Source organism: Boleophthalmus pectinirostris, unplaced genomic scaffold (assembly GCF_026225935.1).
Source record: "Boleophthalmus pectinirostris isolate CB_2022bp ecotype Guang Dong unplaced genomic scaffold, ASM2622593v1 HiC_scaffold_12, whole genome shotgun sequence".
Classification (NCBI taxonomy): Eukaryota; Metazoa; Chordata; class Actinopteri; order Gobiiformes; family Gobiidae; genus Boleophthalmus; species Boleophthalmus pectinirostris.
Window position 1 is genome coordinate 9945358 of NW_026571018.1, and position 22780 is coordinate 9968137.

The window sequence follows — 22780 nt, forward strand, 5'->3', positions numbered from 1 at the left end:
ATAACACAGCACACAGCATTGTTTTCAAAAAAGTTTTTGTTTACATCAGCCCACATAAATCCTCCATCGAGTGCCGTCATAACTACACCAAGTCTCTGGGCGGCATCTGGATTAGATTCACACCTGTAGCATTTATTTCATTACAGAGTCTAAGTATTACTCACAAATACCTTGAAAAACATGCATCACTGAGCAGGCTTGCCTCTCCACAGATCTGTTAAAGAAGTGGCAAAATCCCTGACCTCTGAGCCTCATTCGTCTCTGGTCATAAATATGAAATATCAGCTGTGTGCAAATGCAAACACATGAACAGTGTTTCAGCAGAAGAAATGCGACTGCTGCTCTGAAAGCTCCATGATCATCGTCAGAGCAAAAGGTAAACACTGGGCACCGTAAAACTCCATTCATCTCACTTTACACACAAACACCAAACTGGCTAGAGTGGAGATCCTGGAAATCTACAGAGTTTTTAGAAGGATGCGTTTTCAGAGGTAAAAGATGGATACAAATGAAGGGAAATGTCTCAGTTTTTAAAAATACCCGTGTACGTGTAAACGGAGCCTTAACCCTCCTCGCCCCCTTCAGATCAGAGAGACATTTTAGGTAGAAGGCTGTACCAAGTGGTGAAGTTTCATGAGTGCATCACATGTGCATATTAAGCATTGAATTTATATATTTGTTTGATTATTATACATTATATTGATGTTTAATCACTGAAATCTTATGTATGTTTAAAGGTACCACTATGTGAAACATGTATGTTTTTAAGGTAATCTTTGTGCAGGGATGTGTCCTTTTAAGGAAATTCATTGCAGAGTGGCAGCAGTGGAGATGGTTCGGCCTGGTACGAAATCAAACAAACTGGTGATTTACATTTGGCTGCTGTCAACCCCCCTGAACCTAAAGGAATGCAGAGAAACTCCAAGGAAGATTCAAAGCATTACCTGTTCAGCATATTATTTGCATATTCATATGGATGTCTATAAAATCCGGGTTGAGATATTCAGAAGTGTCCAGATTTGCCTGATTTAAGACGTGTGTAGCCGTAGGCCGTCAGGGTAGTGATCTGACCCAGAGCTCTGTATTAGAATTGTATTGTTTAGGGAATAAATTCTTTTTGCTTTTAATTGATCGATTCCAGTTGATATTTTTGGGAGAAAATGCCTAACAAGGTTTAAACACAATGGATTTCAGCTTTGAACCTGGCAACCCAAATGAGTCATGTGACACTCATTCTGCTTTCTGACAAAACAGAATGGCTTTCTGGACAACAGACCTGAGAATCAAAACACAAAATTATAACACAATTTGTCCATCATGTCTAATGTTTCTGTGATTAAGAATAAATCCACATTAGAATTGTGATCAGTAAAAGCTACAGTGAGACCCGGTCCTTTCCTTCGTGTCCTTTATAGTGGACATTGGGTTATAAAGTCCATCTTTTAAGAGTTTTGAGATCGACTCTTAATGTCCATTACAGAGGACATGTTACAAGATTATAAATAAAAAATACAACAAACAAAATCTAAATTCTGAAGTGTTCATTTAACTCCATGTAATGTAGCCAGTCCATTACTTGGGCCTAGGGCTAATTAAAAGGTAAAATAATGAGGAACTGAAACAAAGTTTTAGAAATGTTTATTGAAATTGATTATGTGCAGATTGAAGTTACCTGTAAAAGTAAAAAAGTAAAAGTGCATTTAAATAGAAGTAATTGTGTTAAAGTAATTATACTTACCCTCTGGTGTGGTCTGCCTCAGGTGCTCCGGCCAAAAGAGTCCCCGGGGAGCTGGAGCACCTTAAGAAGGTTCCGGGGCAGTCAACCATGTTGTTTGGAGGAGGGGAGCACACATTTTTAACTTGTTCTATTTAGTATTTTAAAACATTAAACACTGCTAATTTAAATAAAGAGATATATATTTTTGTAATTAATGTAACTGGATATTGTTTGGGCATTGTTTTGATAGTTAGCTTTTAGATATTAAATGTACAAGTTATTGGACCTTACCTGATCGTTGAAGTGGGCTCACCCAATTAGGACAGGGCCTTTTAAAAGAAGCTAGCCTCACCTTGTTCAAGGAGAGGTGCTGTGTGAGCGCAGGTAACTGCTATGCCTGTTTTTAACCTTTTTGGAACTTTTGTAAATACTTTTCTATTTTTGTCTTTAATAAATGCACTGGGATCTGCACTGTAAACTGGCTCAACTTGACTCTGTTCCTTCTAAAACCACTAAGGTTGCCACCAGGCTGTTACACTCCAAATAGATAGAAAATCACAAAAACATATTGCAATACACTTTTTTGTGTGTGTCCCAGGAGGATATTTGATTTGAGGGGACACAATTGGTCGTGTTTATGAAATTAAAAATAGAAAATGTTACGTACAGTTCTTTTAAACCACCAGAAATGTGTAAGAAAAACTGAGAAGAAAACCCGGAAGCGTGAGGTTTGTAAGCCGTTTTAATCTTGAATTCAGTCAAAAATGTACAAAAGGAATGCAAAAAGTCAGAGGCGCATCTGTGTGGGAACAAGCCTGCTTTTCTCCAGATATAAACGAAAAGAAGAGGAAGGAGAGACTAAATACAAGATCATGTGGCTTTAGACAGAAACAGAAAGAGAAGGAGAGAAGGGGTAAGAAAGAGATTGAGAGAGAGAGAAGGGGAGGGGGTGGAGAAAGAGGAGAGAGGAGAAGAAAGAAACAAAAGGAAAATGGAGAGAGAGATGATGAGGAGGAGGAGGGGAGAAGTGAGAGGAGGAGAGAGAGAGATGAGGAGGAGGAGAGAGGAGGAGGAGGATGAAGGAGGAGGAGAAGGAGGAGAAAGGAGGAGGAGGAGAGAAGGCATGAGGAGGAGGAGGAGAAAGGAGGAGAGAAGGGATGAGGAGGAGGAGGAGAGAGAAATGAGGAGGAGAAGGAGGAGGAGAAAGGAGGAGGAGAGAGATAATGATGAAAAGGAAGAGGAGGAGGAGAAGGAGAGAGGGGGATGATGAGAAAAGGAAGAGTGGACAGAAGAATGAAGAGAGAGAGGAGGAGAGAGAAAAAACAAGAGGGGGAGAGAGAAAAAAGAGAAAGGCGAGAGAGGAGGAAGAGGAGAAGAGAGGGGAGGGAAAAAGAGAGAAAGAAGGAGGAGGAAGAAGAGAGAGGGTGGATGAGAGAAGGGAGAGAGAACAGAGGAATGAAGCGAGAAAGAAAGGAAGGAGTGAGGAGAAATGGGGATGTGACGAGTGAAAAACTGATTTAAAAAATGGGATGGGAGAGGAAGAGGATGAGTAAGAGAGCAAAAGAGAGGAGAGTTTGAGACCGAAAAGAGAAGACAAAGAGAGAAGGAAGAGAGAGAAAGAGTAGATAGAGGTGGAGAAGAGTGGGCATGGCAGAGTTAATGTAATAATGTGGTTATTTCAAAGCACTAAGACTAGCATCGCGTTAGCACGAAGCCAACGCCGGCGTCATTGAATCTAAAGCAGCTGCGCGCTACGTAAAAACAGACCAGAAACATTTACAAAAAGACACAAATCCAAGCGGACGAGCGGTTCCACCAAGAAATCAAATATGGCACAAAAAAAAACTCTCTTCAAAATGTGTATGGCAACGATAATGATATTTAAAGAGCCCATGTTACGCCGTTTTCTGATCCGTTATAACGTTATTTCCTCGCCAAAAACCCGACCTGGAGTTGTGTTTTGCTTCATTTACACGTGTTTAATTCTTCTCTTAACTCACTGGAAAAAAACAATATCTAATTAAGTTAAAATGACTTAAATTAAGAACATTTTACTATATTTGAATCGATTCAATTTGACAAGTAAAATTATCTAAGTGTGTTTTTCTTAATTCAAGCAACATTCGGTTTTGTTTCTTATTTTAAGTGTAGCAAGATGTATTTTCATATTTTAAGTACAAAAAGTCTTGTTCCACTGGCAGATGATTTTACTTGTCAAGTCAAATTTACTCAAAACACAAAAACATAAATGCTAAAATAAGGCCAGGGAGAGGTGTACGCTTCTATTTTAGAGCCATTTATACACATAATCAGTAGAAAAAAGTGATTTTGGTGTTTAGTGACGCTTTGATTAATACACAAACCCTGTATATTTAGGTTCTTACAGGTACTGTATTTTTCAGACTATAAGTTGCACTTTTTTTCATGGTTTAGGTGGTCAATTTCGTTTCTCTCCAGTGACTAGGTCAGGAATCAGAATACACTAGACGATTCGCAAAAACCCCGGAAGTGCAAGTTCAGGCATCAGCCAATAAGTGAAGAGCCATTTATTCAGTGTTGTCAACGATTCCTGAGATCGAGGCTTTAAAGTCAGAACAAAGAGAATGTTTGGTGAATTTTATCGAGGGGAAAGACGTTATTGTCCTTCTTCCTATCGGGATTTGGGAAAAGCTTAATATACCAGTTATCCCCGTTAGCGGCGCATTACATACAACATGACCAAATAATAGTGATTGGTTAAATGAAAAAAGTACTCGTCTACTGTCAAGTGAACGAAATCTAATGCTGCAAGGTCAGATGGTTTCCACAAAGTGAAAGCGGCTGATGAATCAGACGAGGTCCTGCGACTAATATAATAAAATTTTCTGTCACTGTCACTTGACTCTACTGCGCATGTCTCAAAGAGCCACTGTCCTGTCTGTTTCATGTCAGTCGATCGCAACATTACTTCTGTACTACTGAAAATTTCAAATTTAAACAAACAATGACAACAAAACCATCCTGTCGGGATTCAGAAAGGCTGGAATAATTCTAACTGGAACTGATGCTGAGTCTGACGACAGCGACACAGAAGAGGAAGCGGCGCTCAGTTCACCTCCGGAGGTCATGGAGTTGTTCAGAAGTGACACAGAGAATGAAGAATTCAATGGATTTAATGATTTGGAGTGAGATGGAGAGTTTGGTAAACTTGTTCTGTTCTGTTGTTTATGTTATAATTATCTGAAGAACTGTTCATATGTGACGTTAACAGTCTGTTGTTCTCTGTTCTGTTGTTTTTACTAGAACTTGACTTTCAAGATGAAATGTCGGTTCCTGATTTCTGATTTTATAAAATAAATTTCACCCAAAAAGTGCAACTTATATGTTTTTTGTCTTCTTCATTACGCATTTTTTGGCTGGTGCGACTTGTAATCCAAAAAAATACAGTAATACAGGAAGTGCTCCACTGTGTTTTTAAACTACACACACCTTCACTAGAATCATTTGAAGATTTCAGCCCTGGAATTGCCAATTTCTACTGAACAAATGGTAAAAGGAGCTGTTAACTTGACTCAACTTCAAAATGATGTCCCTGCCCCCCCCCAAAAAAAATTATAGTTTTGATTTAATTTGAAAATGAACCTCTTTGACAAACTTTGGACTAAATGGGACTTATACGCTGGACATAATGCGCCGTAACCTTATTTAAATTTACTATAATAGGATACAATTTGTCTAATGTGTTCTGTCTCTATGTCCCGTTCAGTGTTTATGTATTAACTTTTTATCTTTTCCGAAGCTTTTCCGAGCTTTGCAGATGTAGACAGACAAATACTGCAACTAAAACATACGTGGATGAAACAAAACACAACTCCAGGTCTGTTTTTGAGTCGGTAATAACATGGCTTAAAGTTCACGAGAGTCAGTTTTGCGTAATTTAGGACCTTTAAAATAAAAACTTTAAAATATGTGTGTTTTTTAATAGACTTAAATGAGAATTGAATACAGTTTTTTTTGCTTTGTTGCCAGTCCCAGACCCTGATAAATGCAGTGGATTGTGTCAGGAAGGGCATCAAGCATGAAAAAAATTAAATAACGACAATTCCCTTTGGTGGCTCCATATGAGACAACAAAAGGATTATTGCATTGGTCTAAAGCAGCGGTTCTCAAACTTGGGGTGTTATGAGAAATTAAAAATAACTCTTGGATGTGTACTTGATAAAATATACTTCTACACGGTTGTACTTTAAGTATTTCCGTCTTATTGCAGTTTTTAATTCAGGTTTTTTAAGGATTAAGCACGAGTTGAAGACGCCCCTCTACTATTTTTCTTGCACAGATAAATTGTTAAGCATGTCAAAATAAGTCTTAATCTCATTTTTCACCATTTTACTGTCTGAAGTGCACTGTTAGCATGCTAGTTGGAGCACTGCAAACCATTTAAAACAAACTACTTCTGTTATTTGCGTTTTAAAACTGTAAAAAAAATCAGGTACAGCGGCTTAAAATGCACTTAAATTTTGAACACGTCTTATTTTGAAGGTGTAATTCGATGCACAAAAATGTAGCTTGGTATTACTAAAAAATAAAAGCACACATGTTTGGTACGGTCAAAAACACATTATAATTTCAAGTTCTCTTCTAGTCGACTATTGCTTTAATTTTGAAGCTACATGTTCTGCGAAAACGATTGAAAACGGCGCCATATTTAATCTCTAAGTGAAACCGGAGCTGAACACTTTCAAAATAAAACAAGAAACAATAAATAAGATCGGAACCCAAAGTAAGCCGTCCAAAGTCTTCAACGCAAGGCTTTTATTCTGAAGGCTACAGGTTCACTTCCTCTAAAAGATTATACACAAGTAGTTCTGATGCAAGACTCATTATTAATATTATTATAATTATTACTTTTTTTGTTTCTTTTGTTTTTTAAAAAATTATCTGGTGAAGCGCACTTCCTCTTCCTGGTTGGCTCTGATTGGCTGTTAGTCGTCTTCATCGTCCACCACCGGATCTGTGTCCCAACACGTGATGTCAATCTCTGCACGCAGACAAAAAAATATTATTACTACGATTAGTACAACTGCTACTACAACTACTACTGCTGCTGCTAATACTAAATAATACTACCACTACTTCTACTACTGATGCAACGATTACAGTGTTGTTTATTTTAATACTGTACATTTTTCTTGTTCCACAGCTACGTATACTGCAGTGTTTCCCACACAGACCAATCTGTGACGCTGTGCCACAGAATGAAAACCGAGCGCCACAAATAGATTCTGACGCTTTTTTTCAACGTGAGTCTGTCATTCTCACAAGCTCAGAGACAGAGAGGCAGAGAGAGAGACAGAGAGAGAGGCAGAGACAGACAGAGAGAGAGAGACAGAGAGAGAGAGAGGCAGAGAGAGAGACAGAGAGAGAGACAGAGAGAGAGACAGAGAGAGGCAGAGAGAGAGACAGAGAGAGAGACAGAGAGAGAGAGAGAGAGAGAGAGACAGAGAGAGAGAGACAGAGAGAGAGAGAGACAGAGAGAGAGAGAGACAGAGAGAGAGACAGAGAGAGAGACAGAGAGAGAGAGACAGAGAGAGAGAGAGAGAGAGAGACAGAGAGAGAGAGCAGAGAGAGACAGAGAGAGAGAGAGAGAGAGAGAGACAGAGAGAGAGACAGAGAGAGAGGCAGAGACAGAGAGGCAGAGAGAGAGAGATCAACAGCGGCGCATACATGTCAGGGGGGTTACACTTATAAAACACTTGCACTATTTGCTCGCTGGAATTGACTCTCTGCCCACGGTGCAGCAGTGGGATGGAAAATGTTCCTCCTGCGCCTTTGGGGACAGGACCCCAAGGCCCTGAGACACTGTGCTTAGCCCCGTGGGGCGTGGAGCTCTGTGCCTGTCTCTTTGCACCAGACATCACCCGACGGTCAACATGGGTGTAGAACTGTAATGAAGCTTGGTGAGGTCCGAGGGCAGCCTGGCCCGGGTATCCCTGTACACAATAAATGGGCCAGAGCCCAAGGAGGTCCCTTATGATGGGGCACTTGAGTTTTTTTTAGAAAGCTTTGTAAAATGAGATGTTCTGATAGGACATGCATGTACAACAAACAGGCTAATGCTGTTACATTTCATTTAGTTAGTAACTTTAGTAGTTTCTTACGTCTATTATAGTATTTAATTTATTTAATTTGTATTATTATATAGTTGTTAGATTATACTAGTTATATTGGTTTACCAAAAAAAAAAAAAAGTGTAATACAAGAACAAGTTAATATTGGTTGAGCGGGTTTGAGTTAAGTATTTGAAATTTTTTTTGTTTTTTTTTTCACAAGGATATCTCTCTGTATTTGTACAGATCCATATCAGCTGCTGGTACAGCGATGATTCTGGATTTAATTCATTCCTGGAATGTCAAAGAAGCTAAAGTTCAGGTAAAAGCTAAAATTTAACACCAGTTTTGGTAAGAAATTCTTAACAATAAAATACAGGTCTTCCTCTGACATTTGTATGAGCAAATCGTACAGGTGCCTCTTAAAGTCCGAGGGTGGAGGGGCATCGCCGTCCGATCAGGGAGAGGGCTCACACAATACTACTTGGACAGTGGGAAACACTGCACTGTGAGTACTACTGCGTACCTGCTATTACAACTACTATAGAGGGTGTCACCGCTAATAATTCACATAAATCTCAGTAGACAAAAAAACTTAACTATTGCTACCACTACTGCTACTACTATAGCCAGTATAAATACTTGTGTACATAGAAGTGCTGCGTGTTCCTTCAGACTGACCTGGAGGCTTGTTATAAAAGATGGGCGTGGCTTTAGCAGAGGACTCGTCTGTTTGGCCAAACTCCTCTTCCTGTGATTGGCTGAAATATCCTTCGCTGGCCTGAAGGACAGAAGAGGATCAACACCCCCAACGTGACGCCACCGCAGAGTATCGACAGAATGTGATTTTACCTGAGTTCCCTCCTTTAGCAGCGAGTCCCCATTCCCATTGGTCATGAGCAACTGTCCGTCATCCAGCTCCGGCTCCTGATTGGCCGCGTGCTGCAGTGCATGCTGGTAGCTCAGGGTCATGGGCGGGTCTTCCTGTTCGTTCACGGAGCAGAACGTCCCATCCATGACGTCGTCGAAGCTGAGCAGGGGCTGAGGTCTGGCCCCTGCGGCCTCGGAGGTAGCACTGCAGTCGCCCGTCAGCTCCACCAGGGGGGGGCAGTGAGACTGAGCGGCCTGGTGGGACTGGGCCTGGTCCTGCTTGGTGTCCCAGAGCTCCACCAGGCTGTCCGTTCCACTGTCCCACACGGAGAAGGAGTTCTGGGGCTGAGGGGCCACGCTCTGCACGGGTTTGGACGGAGGGGCGGAGTCTTGCACAGGGGGCGTGGACTCGTGTTTGGGGAATGGATCTGAGAAGCAACAACACAGTCAGGATTATAACAAAAAATACACATATAAAAGCCTCACTGTGGAACATTCTAGGTTATTTGCGCCTACTTTTTAGAGAAACTATTAGGGTGCAAGGTGTTATCGCAATCGCAGGGCCAGAACCGTGTATTCCGCTGTCCAAATTTGGCCCACGAGCCGCCTTTTGAACCTCAATGCTCTCTGGAAAATTATTTGTTATCCAAAAAACGATATTCACCGAAAACCAAAAAGTATTAACATGTTTTACGTGTTTCACTTTTTTTTTGATGCTCTGACCCCTCTCCCTGCCCTTTGCTCCCCACCTTAAGTCACTCCCCCTTCAGAGCGCCATCACAACACAATCAGAGTCCATCGTGCTAATGAACCCACAGTGCATCGCATCACGTTTGTGAAGTTGTAGTGTACAGTTTTGTATTATGTTTTTGTGTATTTATTTAGGAGAATTGTCGTGTGGGAGCTTGTGGGTGGAGCCTTGTACAGAATCTTACAGATAAATGTAAAGAGGTTTGCATAGTTGCATAATATCCCTTCAATAAACTAATATCTTTTCTCTCGTTTACTGGTTTAGATCTTGTTTAATTCTGGGTTAGTTCTGGTTTAGTCCTAGTTTAAAGACTCTAGATGTGTAGATTTTATTTTTCCAAACAAAAACAGTCATGATTATTAACGGTTATTATTTTAAACAAATCTAAATATTTTGTGTGTGACCCCAAATTGTGTTTTAACAACTGCCACTCTTGTTACTATTATTACTACTACTACTACTACTACTACTACTACTACTACTACTACTACCACTACTACTACTACTACTACACCACTACCACTACTACTACTACACCACTACCACTACTACACTACCACTACCACTACCACTACTACTACTACTACTACTACTACTACTACTACTACTACTACTACTACTACTACTACTACTACTACTCCTACACCTACTACTACTACTACTACTACTACACCTACTACTACTACTACTACTACTACTACTACTACTACTACTACTACTACTACTACTACTACTACTACTACTACTACTACTACTACTACTACTACTACTACTACTACTACTACTACTACTACTACTACTACTACTACTACTACTACTACTACTACTACTACTACTACTACTACTACTACTACTACTACTACTACTACTACTACTACTACTACTACTTTTTAATGAATTTTATAGAGTAATTTGTGTTCTATGTATCCTGTTAGTTCTTTCTTTTCTTTTTTTTTTTTTAAACTAAATTTAATACTACTAATACTACTACTCTTCCTATTATTATTACTACCACTACTACTATTACTACTACTACTCTTTAATGAATTTTAATAATGTATCCTGTTCTTTCTTTTTTTTTAACAAAAAATATTACTACTATTGCTACTACTATTACTACTACCATTACTACCATTACTACTACTACTACGACTGTACTTCTGCTACTACTCTTTAATTAATTTTACAAAGTCATTTCTGTTCTGTGTATCCAGTTTGTTCTTTCTTTTTTTTTTTTTTTTTTTAACAAAATTCCTACTACTATTCCTACTACTATTCCTACTACTACTATTCCTACTACTACTTCTACTCTTTAATGAATTTTAATAATGTGCTCTATGTATCCTGTTCTTTCTTTTTTTTTTACTACTATTCCTACTACTATTGCTACTACTACTCCTACTACTATTGCTACTACTACTCCTACTACTCCTACTACTCCTACTCTTTAATGAATTTTAATAATGTGTTCTATGTATCCTGTTCTTTCTTTCTTTCTTTTTATTACTAGTACTACTACTACTACTGCTACTACTATTACTATTACTATTACTACTACCACTACTACTATTACTACTACAATACTACTTCTACTACTCTTTTTTAATTTTATAGAATCATTGTATCCTGTTCTTTCTTTGTCTTTAACTATGGGCTGAATAATATTTATGTCTGAAATAAAGTAAAAGTAAAGTACTACTACAACAACTGCTATAATATATTACTACAACTAAAACTAACTACTACTACACCTGCTACAACTATTACAAAATTGTTTAGTGTAATACTGTTCAATTAATGCCACCACAACTATTACAGCATTGTTCCTTATAATACTTAACTTTTTTAGTACTACTACAACTACTACTACAGCTACTACATTACTAAAAATCTAAATATTTTGTAGAATATTGTTTTAATATTTTGTGTAAGAAAATTAGAGTTGAAAAGCCCTTCTCTAGTATCTGTTTGCATGTAAATGTGAGTTCGGTCCTCGTGTAATTCTACTCTCACCCCACAGGTCGGCGCTGTCCTCTTTCGTTGCTGTGCTGAAGGTTTTGGGCCCTGGAGACACGGTGGACATGCTGCGCTTTGTGCCTTCATCGGCGTCATCATCGTCCACATTGTTTTCAGTTTCATCAATTTCATCTACAAAAAAACACGATCACAGTTACTCTTCAAAACTAATGACGAAAAACGAACGTCGCCTTTCAGACCAACACGCATCAGAAGCCGTAAAACCAAAAAGCAATGTCGAAATGGAGAGACGGACTAGATATTGTGACAAAATTCTGCTTAAGTTATGCCCAATTTACACAAAAAATTTTGTGTAAAATTTTTCTGACACTTTACACATTATTTGAACAAAATAAAGGTGTTTTCTGATCAATTTATTTGTCAATTATTAATTTTTGTGTACGCTTGAGGAGTTTTGCTCGTTACATTTTTGCTCGGTCATTTCCTAGTTTGATGTCAAGTTCAAACAGGGAAAAAAATGCAAACACCTTTAGTTAAATCTTAAATATAATGATCTTAAAGGTGCACTACGTAACATTTCTAGTGGGAGGGTTCACCTGTTTGTCTGCAAGAAAATGTTATTGCTTTATCGAGGAATATAGATTAAACTCATCTACTGTAAAACATATTACAATACAAAAAAAAAAAAAAGGAAAGAAACTGAGTTCAAGTAAAAAATTAAGTATGCATAATATGTAATTCATTTTGCTATTTGTAAATATTTGTAAAGTTTCGTGATCAATGTACAGAAGCAACAACATAATTTTTTAAACTATGTCATGAATAGTGGTGGGTTCAGATAAGTTTTTCTTCTTCCCACTCCTTTTCGTGAAATGTGCTTTTCTGTTGTTTACAATGTACTGTATTTTTTGGATTATAAGGCGCATTAAGTGAAACAAAAAGACAACACTTGAGACTGATCCTTAGCCCAGGCGTCCACGATCCATTGGAAAATCGTGGGGTAACTCACTTTACCTCCCTGTCTTGGTGAATGTGTATTATGAATGTGAATGTGGGTGGATCATTTAAATTTTGTTTTTTTTATTTCCTACAAGGACGACTCAAATATACATTGAGTAATAATGTGTTTAACGCAGCTTTGCGCACATTTGTTTACATTTTACAGAAATGAAACGTAAATCCACATGGTTCATTTGCATAAACTATAAGCGCTGAAAAATTACTCCACAAGGCTCCTGACTTCTGTAGCTGTAATGCTCCGACAATTCATCAAGCGGTGCGGCTTCGTAGATTACCAAAGTTGTACTAAAACGTTTTGACAGATTTTTAAGCGCCGTGTACCACATAAAATCAGTTTAAGCACAACCAGAATTAATACATAAGGCGCATTGTCGATTTTTGAGAAAATTAAAGGATTTTAAGTGCGCTTTATACTCCGAAAAATACGGTATATGTAGTTATGTATATGATTATTGTTTCTCTCTTGGCGCAAACTTGAAATATAAACGAATCAATCAATCACTACCCTACATTACAGTTCAGATCTGTGGAGAGTCATTCCTGTTCACGGAAGGATTTACTGTATTTTTGGGCAAAAGAAACAACTGTAATGAATAAATGCTTAATGGATATGCTTAAAGTCATACCATGGAACATTCCAGGCAAAGCAATAACATTTCCAAGGAGGCAAGCAGGTGACAGACCCCCCACAAGTTTCACAGTGCACCTTTAAATGTGCTTTAGTAAAATTAGGAGTCAAACTTGTCATAGGCACTTTCAGTAATAAAATCTAAATAAATTACCAAACGTGCCCAAGTCGAATGTTTTGTTTGCACAATATCCAAAACACATTTCGTTACAACCAAATGCTTCTGATCCATGAAAACGACAAGAGTCACAGTCACTAAAATGAGCAATTACAGTGAATTAAAGAAGCTTCATTAATCACAAAATCACACTGATGATACATAAATATAAATATAGACTATGTACAGCGTCACAAATCTGAACTGTACCAAATGTTCAGATGGCACCAACATCACATGCAGTAGCCATAGACTGTATATATATAAATGGACACAGCTAACCCACTTGCTACCAAATAGGAAGTGAGTATGGGGGCACTTCTGGCTCCATTGGCTCTGGCTCCAATTCACTTTCTATTGAAAAACCGTCGCCTCTCTCTTGTTTTTGCTGTGATGTATGACTCGGTCTGCAATGAACTAGCCCGAGTTTGTGTTTCGGAACTCTGATTTGATTGGCCGCTCCATTGCACTTTCTTGAGGTGGAGGTCGGTTTTCCCTTTCCTTTCACTTCATGGAAACCGTCTTGACCTCGCAGCATTAGGATTTGTTCGCTCGACGGTAGGTAGATACTTTTTTAATTTAACCAATCGCTGCTATTTCTTTGTCACGTATGTAATGCTCATTGGGTAATTTCCAGCAAAACAGCAAACAAAGCAGAGAGTGAAAATCCTCGATCTCGGGAATCGCTGCTAACACAGAATGTCTGTCTTCATCTACATCCATCTCGACCGCTTTGTTTACTGTTGTGCTGTACCGCAAAAAGGACACAGACAGGCGCTTGAGTTTGACGTCATGGCTTCACAGCTCTTCACCGATTGGCCGGTGCACGGTCAACAACTTCTGGGGTTCTTGCAAACCGTCTAATGTATTTCGATTCCTGACCTAGTCACTGGAGAGAAATGAAATTGAGCGGAGGCACTAGGTGGCGCCAGTCTGACTAGGGGAAAATATGGATGCCTGAGAAAGTTTAATGTCTATTTTGTTAACTTGTGAGTCCCAGAGGGAAACCGTATCATCGTACATAAACTACTCCAGGACTAAGACTGAACAGAGACGGCGCATGATGGAAGTATAATCTTGTTCATTCAAGTATCATGTAACTTAGGCTATCACATAACTCGAAATTTTTGGTAACGTTAGCTGAAGTGGCTATTGAACTGAATATATAATTGTAACATTATATAGGCTGTGTGTATTACTGTGTGCGCTGCCACATTTGCTGTGACGTAAATCCAATCAACTCGGTCCGCACCAAACTAGCCAAGTTTGTGTTTCAGAACCCCGATTTGATTAGCTGCTCTGTTGCACTTTTTCTGTGTGGAGGTCGGTTTTCCCCTGGGTCCTGAACAGAATAGAATGCACCTTAACCTATAACTTCCTCGATGAGCTTCATTTGACTGGAGCTGAACGCTATAGTCCACTTCTTTATACAGTCTATGGCAGTAACCCACAGTAGCAACATGGACGTCTCTGAGGGTTTAAGGTATAAGGATTTTCCAAGGAACAGAAATATAATGTTGCGCATGAATGAAGAAACGCCTATTATCACATGATTTATTATTGCTGACAGCGGGTATTTCGTTCATTTCCAAAGTGACAACAAAGGAGTAGGACAAAACAGATTCAACTAGCTACAACCGCAGCAGCAAGCTTAAAATTACCAGACATAGCTAAATAAAAGCGTCAAAAAGCAGTTACAGCATCTTTAGACCTTCAGTTCTGGAGTCAAAGATCAAGAGTCATATGCTTGGAATTGCAATTTGTGCTAACAGTAAGCATTGTGGATAAACAGCGTTGTGCGTCTTGCGTCTGTGGAGCGTGATACGTAAACCAGTACGGCGGCGCGCAGGAGGTCAGTTACGCTAGAAACGTAGGGAGTTTGATTGATAGCCTGTCAGCTAACAGATAACGAGGCCGTGTCGTTTATCTATTGGCAAATGTTTAGCTGGCAACGTAGAGTTGATGAATTTTATTCTCTTTTTTTGGTCATATAATTACAAGGCTACTGCAGCTATCATTGAAACTTGAAAACAAAAAAAAAAAAAAAATTCCATACAACCTTTAAGTATATGAATGAATATTATCACATATTTACATTATTGCTGACTATTTCCAAAGCGCACCAAGCACAACCAAACAAAACCAGACACTTATTAAACTGCCTAAATAGAAAGCAGTCGGCATCTGGGGTTTTCTTAGTGAGTCATTGATTTTATAATGACAGTAATATAATTCAGACAGTACAAATTGTGCAATAAAAAATATTATTATTATTAGTAGTAGTGATAAAAACGTTTGCTATTAAGGTCTAAAAAAAGGTCTACAGTTATCTTTAGCTTGTTGAATGGCTTCAAAGGGGCTGTAAGCAAATTTTTTCAGGCAAGGAAGTAAAATTACATTATAAAAGAAGCTAGTTTTTGTTAGCAGTGGCATGATGGAAAAGCACTTTTAGGCCCCATCCACACTAGTACGTATTCGAGTCATTTTCGTTGAGAATGCAGTGTGAGTCCACATTAACCTGATGGAACGATCTGGTGCCTCCAGCTCCCACGAATTAATGGTCACATTTTACTATAGCGCTTTACCTTCAAGGCACTCAAAGCGCTTTTACAACAAGGAACCACTCACCCATTCACACACACATTCACACACCAGTGTACGCAGACACTGTGGGCAAGGTGGGTTAAGTGTCTTGCCCAAGGACACAACGGCAGCATTCATCTGTGGGAGCTGGAATCACACCAGCCAACCTGTGGGTCAGTGGATCTGACCGCTCAACCTGTGATGTTTATGTCGAGAGCTGGATTTGAACTGCCAACCTTCAGATCAGTGGGCGAATGCTCTACCAACTGAGGAATAACTTTGGACCACTGCAAACTCGAACATTTTTAAGTCGGTAAAAAGTGTACAAAGTCGAGGTGTGCTTTGAAAATCGTCAGCATAATTTTATAACCTGCTTATAAAATGAAAATGTTACACAGATGATCCACAACTGTATGCACTGGTCACACTGCGAGGGTGATCGGCGGCGGTGTGACAAAAACTCAATAATTCAAAACTCACTCAATTCATTAATCGGGAGAAAAGTCCCACACGGCCAGAAGATACAAGAAACATTTCAGAAAATCAAGCGTTAATTTCAGTAAAAGTAAAAGTGTTGCTGCAGCGACAGAGAAACCAAAGTAGACAGAGAAAGTAGCAGCGACGCACAGACATAAAACGAAACTGAAAAAAGAGATTTAATTATTCACTAGTTTGCCGAGTTATCTATTAATTATTATTATTGTTAGGGCCCATTTTACGCTATTTTCTAAACCATGTTATGATGTTTTTTCCTCTTCAGAAACAGACCTGGAGTTGTGTTTTGTTTTGTTTTATTCACACAAATCCTGCATATTTAGGTTGGGTTCTTCTCATAAACTGAAAACACTTCGTTCCACCTTGTGATGTCATTTTAGTTAATTTATTTTTCTTTGGTCAATTAACATAATCATTAATCGTATTCCAATAAATTACGTATAGCACTGGAGTAATTCTACAGACCAGGTATGGAAGGCAATTTAATTTAATTTGATCCATAAGATTTTTTTATTTTAAATGGTGTTGAATTTCTCACTTTGAATTTTTTAACTCTGGAAGAACATGTTGGAATTATTTTTAGTTTAGTTTGCTGAATTGAACATTTTGTACATTGTACATTTTCAAAGTGTTTGGAAAGGAAATGGAGCAGTGAAGCGATCTGATTGGTCAGAATTCTCTCTCTTTTATTTCTTTAGTGTAATCCCCGCCCACAGATGAGAACAGCCAATAGGAAACAGCCTCTGTCCTCCTCTCTCACACAGGATCGATTGCTTCTGTCTTGGCATCTTAGATCTTTCCTGCATTTTAAATTTTTTTTATGTTTAACACTTATTTTGCCAAATCCTATTAACATATAGAAAAGGATACAAGACGTAACATAAAACACGTGTTTTATGACAAAAAGAATACCTACTTAATTCTTTTGGTAAACACACACATATACACACTGATGCATGTACACGTTAGTATACATACATACTGATATATACATACACATATTTTCCTGTAATTCTGGCCTTATAATAATTTTTTTTTTATGTGTGAATTGTTTTAGAGCATGTGGTAATACAGGAAGTGCTCCACTGTGTTTTTAAACTCCACCTAACTACACCTTCACTAGAATAATTTGTTTCATTTCAGTCCTGGAATTGCCGACCACTGTTGAACTAAAGGTAAAAGTTAATTTGAAAACTACCACTACATGACATCTCAAGGTGGAACAGAGCATTTTGAGGTTTGGAGACGTAGACAGACTAATAATAAAGACTTACTCAAACGTGTGAATGAAAAAAAAACACAACTTCAAGTACGTTTTGGCGAGGTAACAAGATTATAACATGACTTAAAGCTCACAAGAGTCCATTTTGTGTAATATAAAATCTTTAAATGTGAACTATATTGAAATTTAACAAGCTCTATTTCTATTTTGCAAAACGTGATGTGGTTAAGATACACTTTACCTTTAATTACTGTAGTATTTTGTCCTCTGCATTTGACCCACACTTCAATGCTACCTTTCTTTGAACTCGCTCTACATGATCCTGGTGTTTTTATTTCGCCGTTTCGTCCATAAATAAAGACATGAACACTAATAACAGACCAGTCAGGCGCCTTCTTTCTCTGAGGTTGGCTCCCGCTGGTGTTACATTAATAGTATATAGGCTTGATTGACAGCGTTGCTAAGTGTCCTCCCCCAGCGCCCGGGCAGGAGGGGGCGTGTAACATCAACGACCTTGCTCCTGATTGGCTCTTTGGTTGCTATGATATACATGGTGAAAATGTCTAATATGGAACTGGGCTCTAAGACTGTTATAACCGCAAGCCTCGATGAGCTTCATTTGACTGAACACTATGGGTGATGTCACACTCACTCAGTCGACTTCTTTATCGTCTTAATAGTCTGTGGTGTGGACTCAATGCCCAGCAAATGATGATAATTTTCTACATTTTGGAAATTTGGTTTTAGTAAAGAGCCCAAAGTTACTTTAATGTAGTAAATTATAGTAGTATAGTACAGTATGTAGTTTCCTCATCATAAACAGACCTGGAGTTTCTGTTTCATTCACACATGTTTAACACACAAACCCTGCATATTTAAGCTGAATTCTTCTTTTAAACAGAAAACAGTGTGTTCCACCTTGTGATGTCATGTGATAAAACAGGAAAAGCTCCACTGCATTTTTAAAATCCATCTCCAAACTACCAGTTACTCTCCACCTCTTTTCAAGTAGGTCACCAAAGGGATTTCTGAATTACATGTATTGTTGTAAAACACAAATTTGATTAATTAAATGCCTATTATCAGTGTTGGGCATTTTTCTTTACTGTTGTAAATGATTTCCCCCATAAAGTAACTGAGTTAGTAACTCAGGTTACCATGTTATAAAAGTAATTACTCATTAAAATAATTATCCAGTCATTTTTCATGTTATGTACTATTGCCCGAAAATCGAATTTGGCTTTATTGCAGTGGCTCCGTCTCCATCTCGGGTGGAGCTCAGGCTCACTGCACCGGGGCTCGAGGTGAACAGCAGCAAGAGGTGTGTCAGCATGTGACGATGTGAGGTGCTTCATTAGATTCAAGTGACTTGAGGCAGAATTTTTTTCCCCAGGGCACAGTTACAAGTAACATACACATTCTTGCCCTTTGTTTCAATGAGGGAGAAATAGTGTTGATATTTACAGTTTGAAAACGCTGTCTTTGAATGTCCCTGACTTGTCGTTGCCATTGTCGCATTCTTGTTGAGTTTGTCTCATTTCGCCTGAAGTGTGAAGGAACGAAACAACAAGGCAATGTGAGCAGAGACTCCGTCCAGTCAACTTCTGAGCCACTCATGTTGGCCCTGCTCTGTCCTGAGCTCTCCCTGCTCCTGCTGATGATGTGTGTCTGTCCACTGCCTGAAGCCTGACACCTCATTCAACTCAACTGTAACGAGCCACTTTGCTTTCCCAGTAACGATAACAGCATTGTAACGATGGGGATTGTAATTAATTAGATTACTCCGTTACCAGAAATGTTGCGCCGTTATACTTAAACGCTGTTATTCCCAACACTGGCTATTATCATTATAAATCTATCATTTTGTTGCCTGACTTAGTACTTATGTTGTTTTATCTAACCGTACCCCATCTATGTTTTGCTGTGGCTCTTAAGTATACTTTATTTCTCATGACCTCTAAAGTGCTCTTTTTGATTTGTAAAGGTCGCTCACTCGAGGAAAAAGGTTGAAGACCCCTGTCATACACCTTCACAAGAATCATTTGGATGATTTAAGCCCTGGACTTACCCATTTCTACTGAATTAAAGGTAAAAAAAGGAGCTGTTAACCTGAAAACTACCACTTCATGACATCACAAGGTGGAACAGAGCATTTTGAGCTTTGGAAATGTAGACAGACTAATAAAAAAGTGTTACTCAAACATGTGTGAATGAAACAAAACCCAACTCCAGGTCTGTTTTAACCTGTGTGGAGTTTGTAGTTTCCCATTTCCTGGTTTATTTTTGTGTGTTTATAATATTATAAAGAGTATTATTTCTACATTTAGTCTGAGGTTTTGGTACGTACCAGAGAGGTGGTGCGTCCGTGCGTGAGGAGGGGGGGTACTGGGGCTGTGCTGCTGCTTCAAGAACGGACTGTCCACACGGCCTTCAGCACCAGCCCCAAAAATGTCCAAAAAGTCCCCAAAGTCCCATTTAAGGACACAGAGAAGGAACAGACCAATGACAGAAGCCACGCGGAGCAGACGGGAGCAGAGGCAGGAGCAGACAGGAGCAGAGGCAGGAGCAGACGGGAGCAGACGGGAGCAGACGGGAGCAGAGGCAGGAGCAGACAGGAGCAGACAGGAGCAGACAGGAGCAGAGGGCAGAATAGCAGAGGTAGGAGCAAGAGGAAAGAGAGAAGAGAAGAGACAAAGGGTGAGAGAGGAGGATAGGAGGAGAGGACAGGAGCAGAGAGAAGAAAAGAGACAAAGGAGAGAGGAAAGATGAGAAGAGGACAGGAGCAGAGAGAGAAGAAAAGAAGAGACAGGGAAAGAGAGAAGAGACGGTGAGAAAGAGAGGAAAAGAGGAGAGGAGCAGAGAGAAAAGAAGAGACGAGGAGAGAGGAGAAAGAGAGGAGGAGAGGACAGGAGCAGAGAAAAGAAGAAAAAGGGGCAGAGAGAAGAGAAGAGATAGCAAGAAAGAGAGGAAGAGTGAACAAGGAGCAGAGAGAGGAGAGAGGAGAAAAAGAGAGGAGGAGAGGACAGGAGAAGAGAAAAGAGAAGAGATGGGGAGAAAGAGAAAAAGGGAGAAGGAGAGAACAGGAGCAGAGATAAGAGAAGAGACGAGGAGAGAGGAGAGATGAGGAAAAAGAGGAGAAAGGAGGAGAAAGAGAGGAAGAGAGGACAGGAGAAGAGAGAGGAGAAAAAGAGAGGAAGAGAGGACAGGAGAAGAGAGAAGAGATGAGACGGGGAGAGATGAGAGACAAGGAGAGACAGAGAAAAGAAGAGACGGGAAGAGAGGGAGGAGGAGAGGACAGGAACAGAGAGAATAGAGGAGAGGGGGAGAGAGAGGAGAGACAGTGAGAAAGAGAGGAGAAGAGAACAGGAGCAGAGAAAAGGGAAAAGAAGAGATGGGCAGAAAGGAGAGATGGGGAGAAAAAAGAGAAGAGACAGGGGAGAGAGGAGGAGAGACAAATGTAGAAGACAGGAGCAGAGACAGGAGCAGAGACAAGGGGCAAAATGGAGCAGATAAATTAGAAAATGTAAAGAATATAATAAAAAAGAAAAGAAATAATGCAGTTAGTGTGATACTGAGACAAAATGCGAGGGAATCACCTTCAACAAAATCATGGGTTTATTTAAAGACGCTGTACCACATTTTTCCCACGTATCTGAACTATTTATATCTCATTTTTTTCACAGTACAGATACCGTATTTTTCAGACTATAAGGTGCACTTTCAATTTCTGAGTTCACCTAATAGTCTGAAAAACACGGTATATTGTATAAGCAGCTCTCAAGGTCAAAAGAAATCCACTGTGCAACGTCTGGATCTGATTATAAAGCGTTTATTGTCCAGTAAAACGGACCAGGAAGTGTGTGTTAGCATGCTAGTTGTTATAGGCATTACCTTGACTGCAAAAGGAATAACTTTGGACCACTGCAAACTGTTTAAAATTAATTGAGGTGGTAAAAATGAGGTACAGCGCCTTTAATAGTGATGATTATTTCGATTTGATAGAAAACGAAAAGGAAGTATAGCTCAAAATTAATTTCAGTATTTTTTTATTACTTAAACTAAGCTAAACATATATATTTTTTGCTCTGGTTTTGTTCCTAATCTAGTCTCAATCAAATCCTGGTCTAGTTCTGATCAGTAGTTCTTTTTCAGACCTGTTTCACTCCGTCCATAGTCTCATTTTTGGAAACTTAATCCTGGTTTAGTCCTGGTTTAAGTCCAACCAGTGCTTGTCAATCAAAGTTAGCATTGCCTTTAATTTAGTTTTCATTTTACGGGAGTTTTTACAATGTTCGAAAATTCCATTCCAAAGCTATAAAACAAGCAAAAATGGAAAACACAATGAAATAAAAATAACTCAGTGATGGGACAGACTGTGTGAGAACTTTGTCATGTGTGCAGTGTAGTAAAGGCGCAAGATGTAACTTTTCCGGTGGCCGATGGGGTCCGCTACCTGCTTGTCTCCATGGAGATGTTACTGCTTTGTCTGGAATGTTCCACAGTATGACATTTAAAGGGCCCAATATTACGTTATGTTCTGATCTATGTTATAATGTTTCCTCGTCACAAACAGACCTGGAGTTGTGTTTTGTTTCATTTACGTTCAGACTGCAGCCTGAAGTGACCCAAATCTGATTTTTTGGCCCCTATGTGACCTGTATCTGATCTTTTAATAACAGTCTGAACGACACAGATACGATTTTTTTTCAAATGCGACCCAGGTCACTTGGATATGTGCTCCTAAAACCGAGACATACCCGATCTTTTGACATGCGACTTCAGTCTGAACGGTCAGGTCGCATTCATCCAACCTACACGTCAGGCTCAGAGTCTCGTCAGTGGAGGGAAAGCGAGGTTAGAGAGTTTATTAATGTTTGGGGGGGATCAAATTGGAGGAGTCTTATCGGAACTGGGCGGTTTTTGAAATGATTGTCAAAGAAATGTCCGAGCGCGGCTACAGGCAGATCTGTCTCCAATGTCAACGAAAAATAAAGAGCCTGCGAGCCAAATACAAGGAGGCTAAAGACTCAAATAAACGAAGCGACTGTGGACGTGTAACCTGAACATTTTATGAAGAACTGGACCGTATTTTGGGAGACAAGCCCAGCGTTTAGGCGACTTCCGTAAACACTGAGCACGCTCGCTATGTGTGATGTCGTCGTGTTCTCCAATGTGCATACAGGACACTTTTGGGGTGTTTAAAGTTCACACTGGAGATCACAAACAAGTCACATTTAATTGGAAATATGAACGAGCTCGCAAAAAAATCTG

General features: G+C 39.3%; 1 protein-coding gene across 1 annotated transcript in view; it reads right to left on the reverse strand.

The window, feature by feature from the left end:
- Nucleotides 1-2441: 2441 nt before the first annotated feature.
- The window catches only part of dbn1 (drebrin 1), a 148868-nt gene continuing 128529 nt past the window's right edge, over nucleotides 2442-22780 (reverse strand). The window contains 4 exon segments of the mRNA XM_055148518.1: nucleotides 2442-6737; nucleotides 8488-8587; nucleotides 8659-9104; nucleotides 11441-11575. Of these exon segments, the coding sequence (XP_055004493.1) occupies nucleotides 6682-6737; nucleotides 8488-8587; nucleotides 8659-9104; nucleotides 11441-11575 (737 nt within the window). The 3' untranslated portion in view covers nucleotides 2442-6681.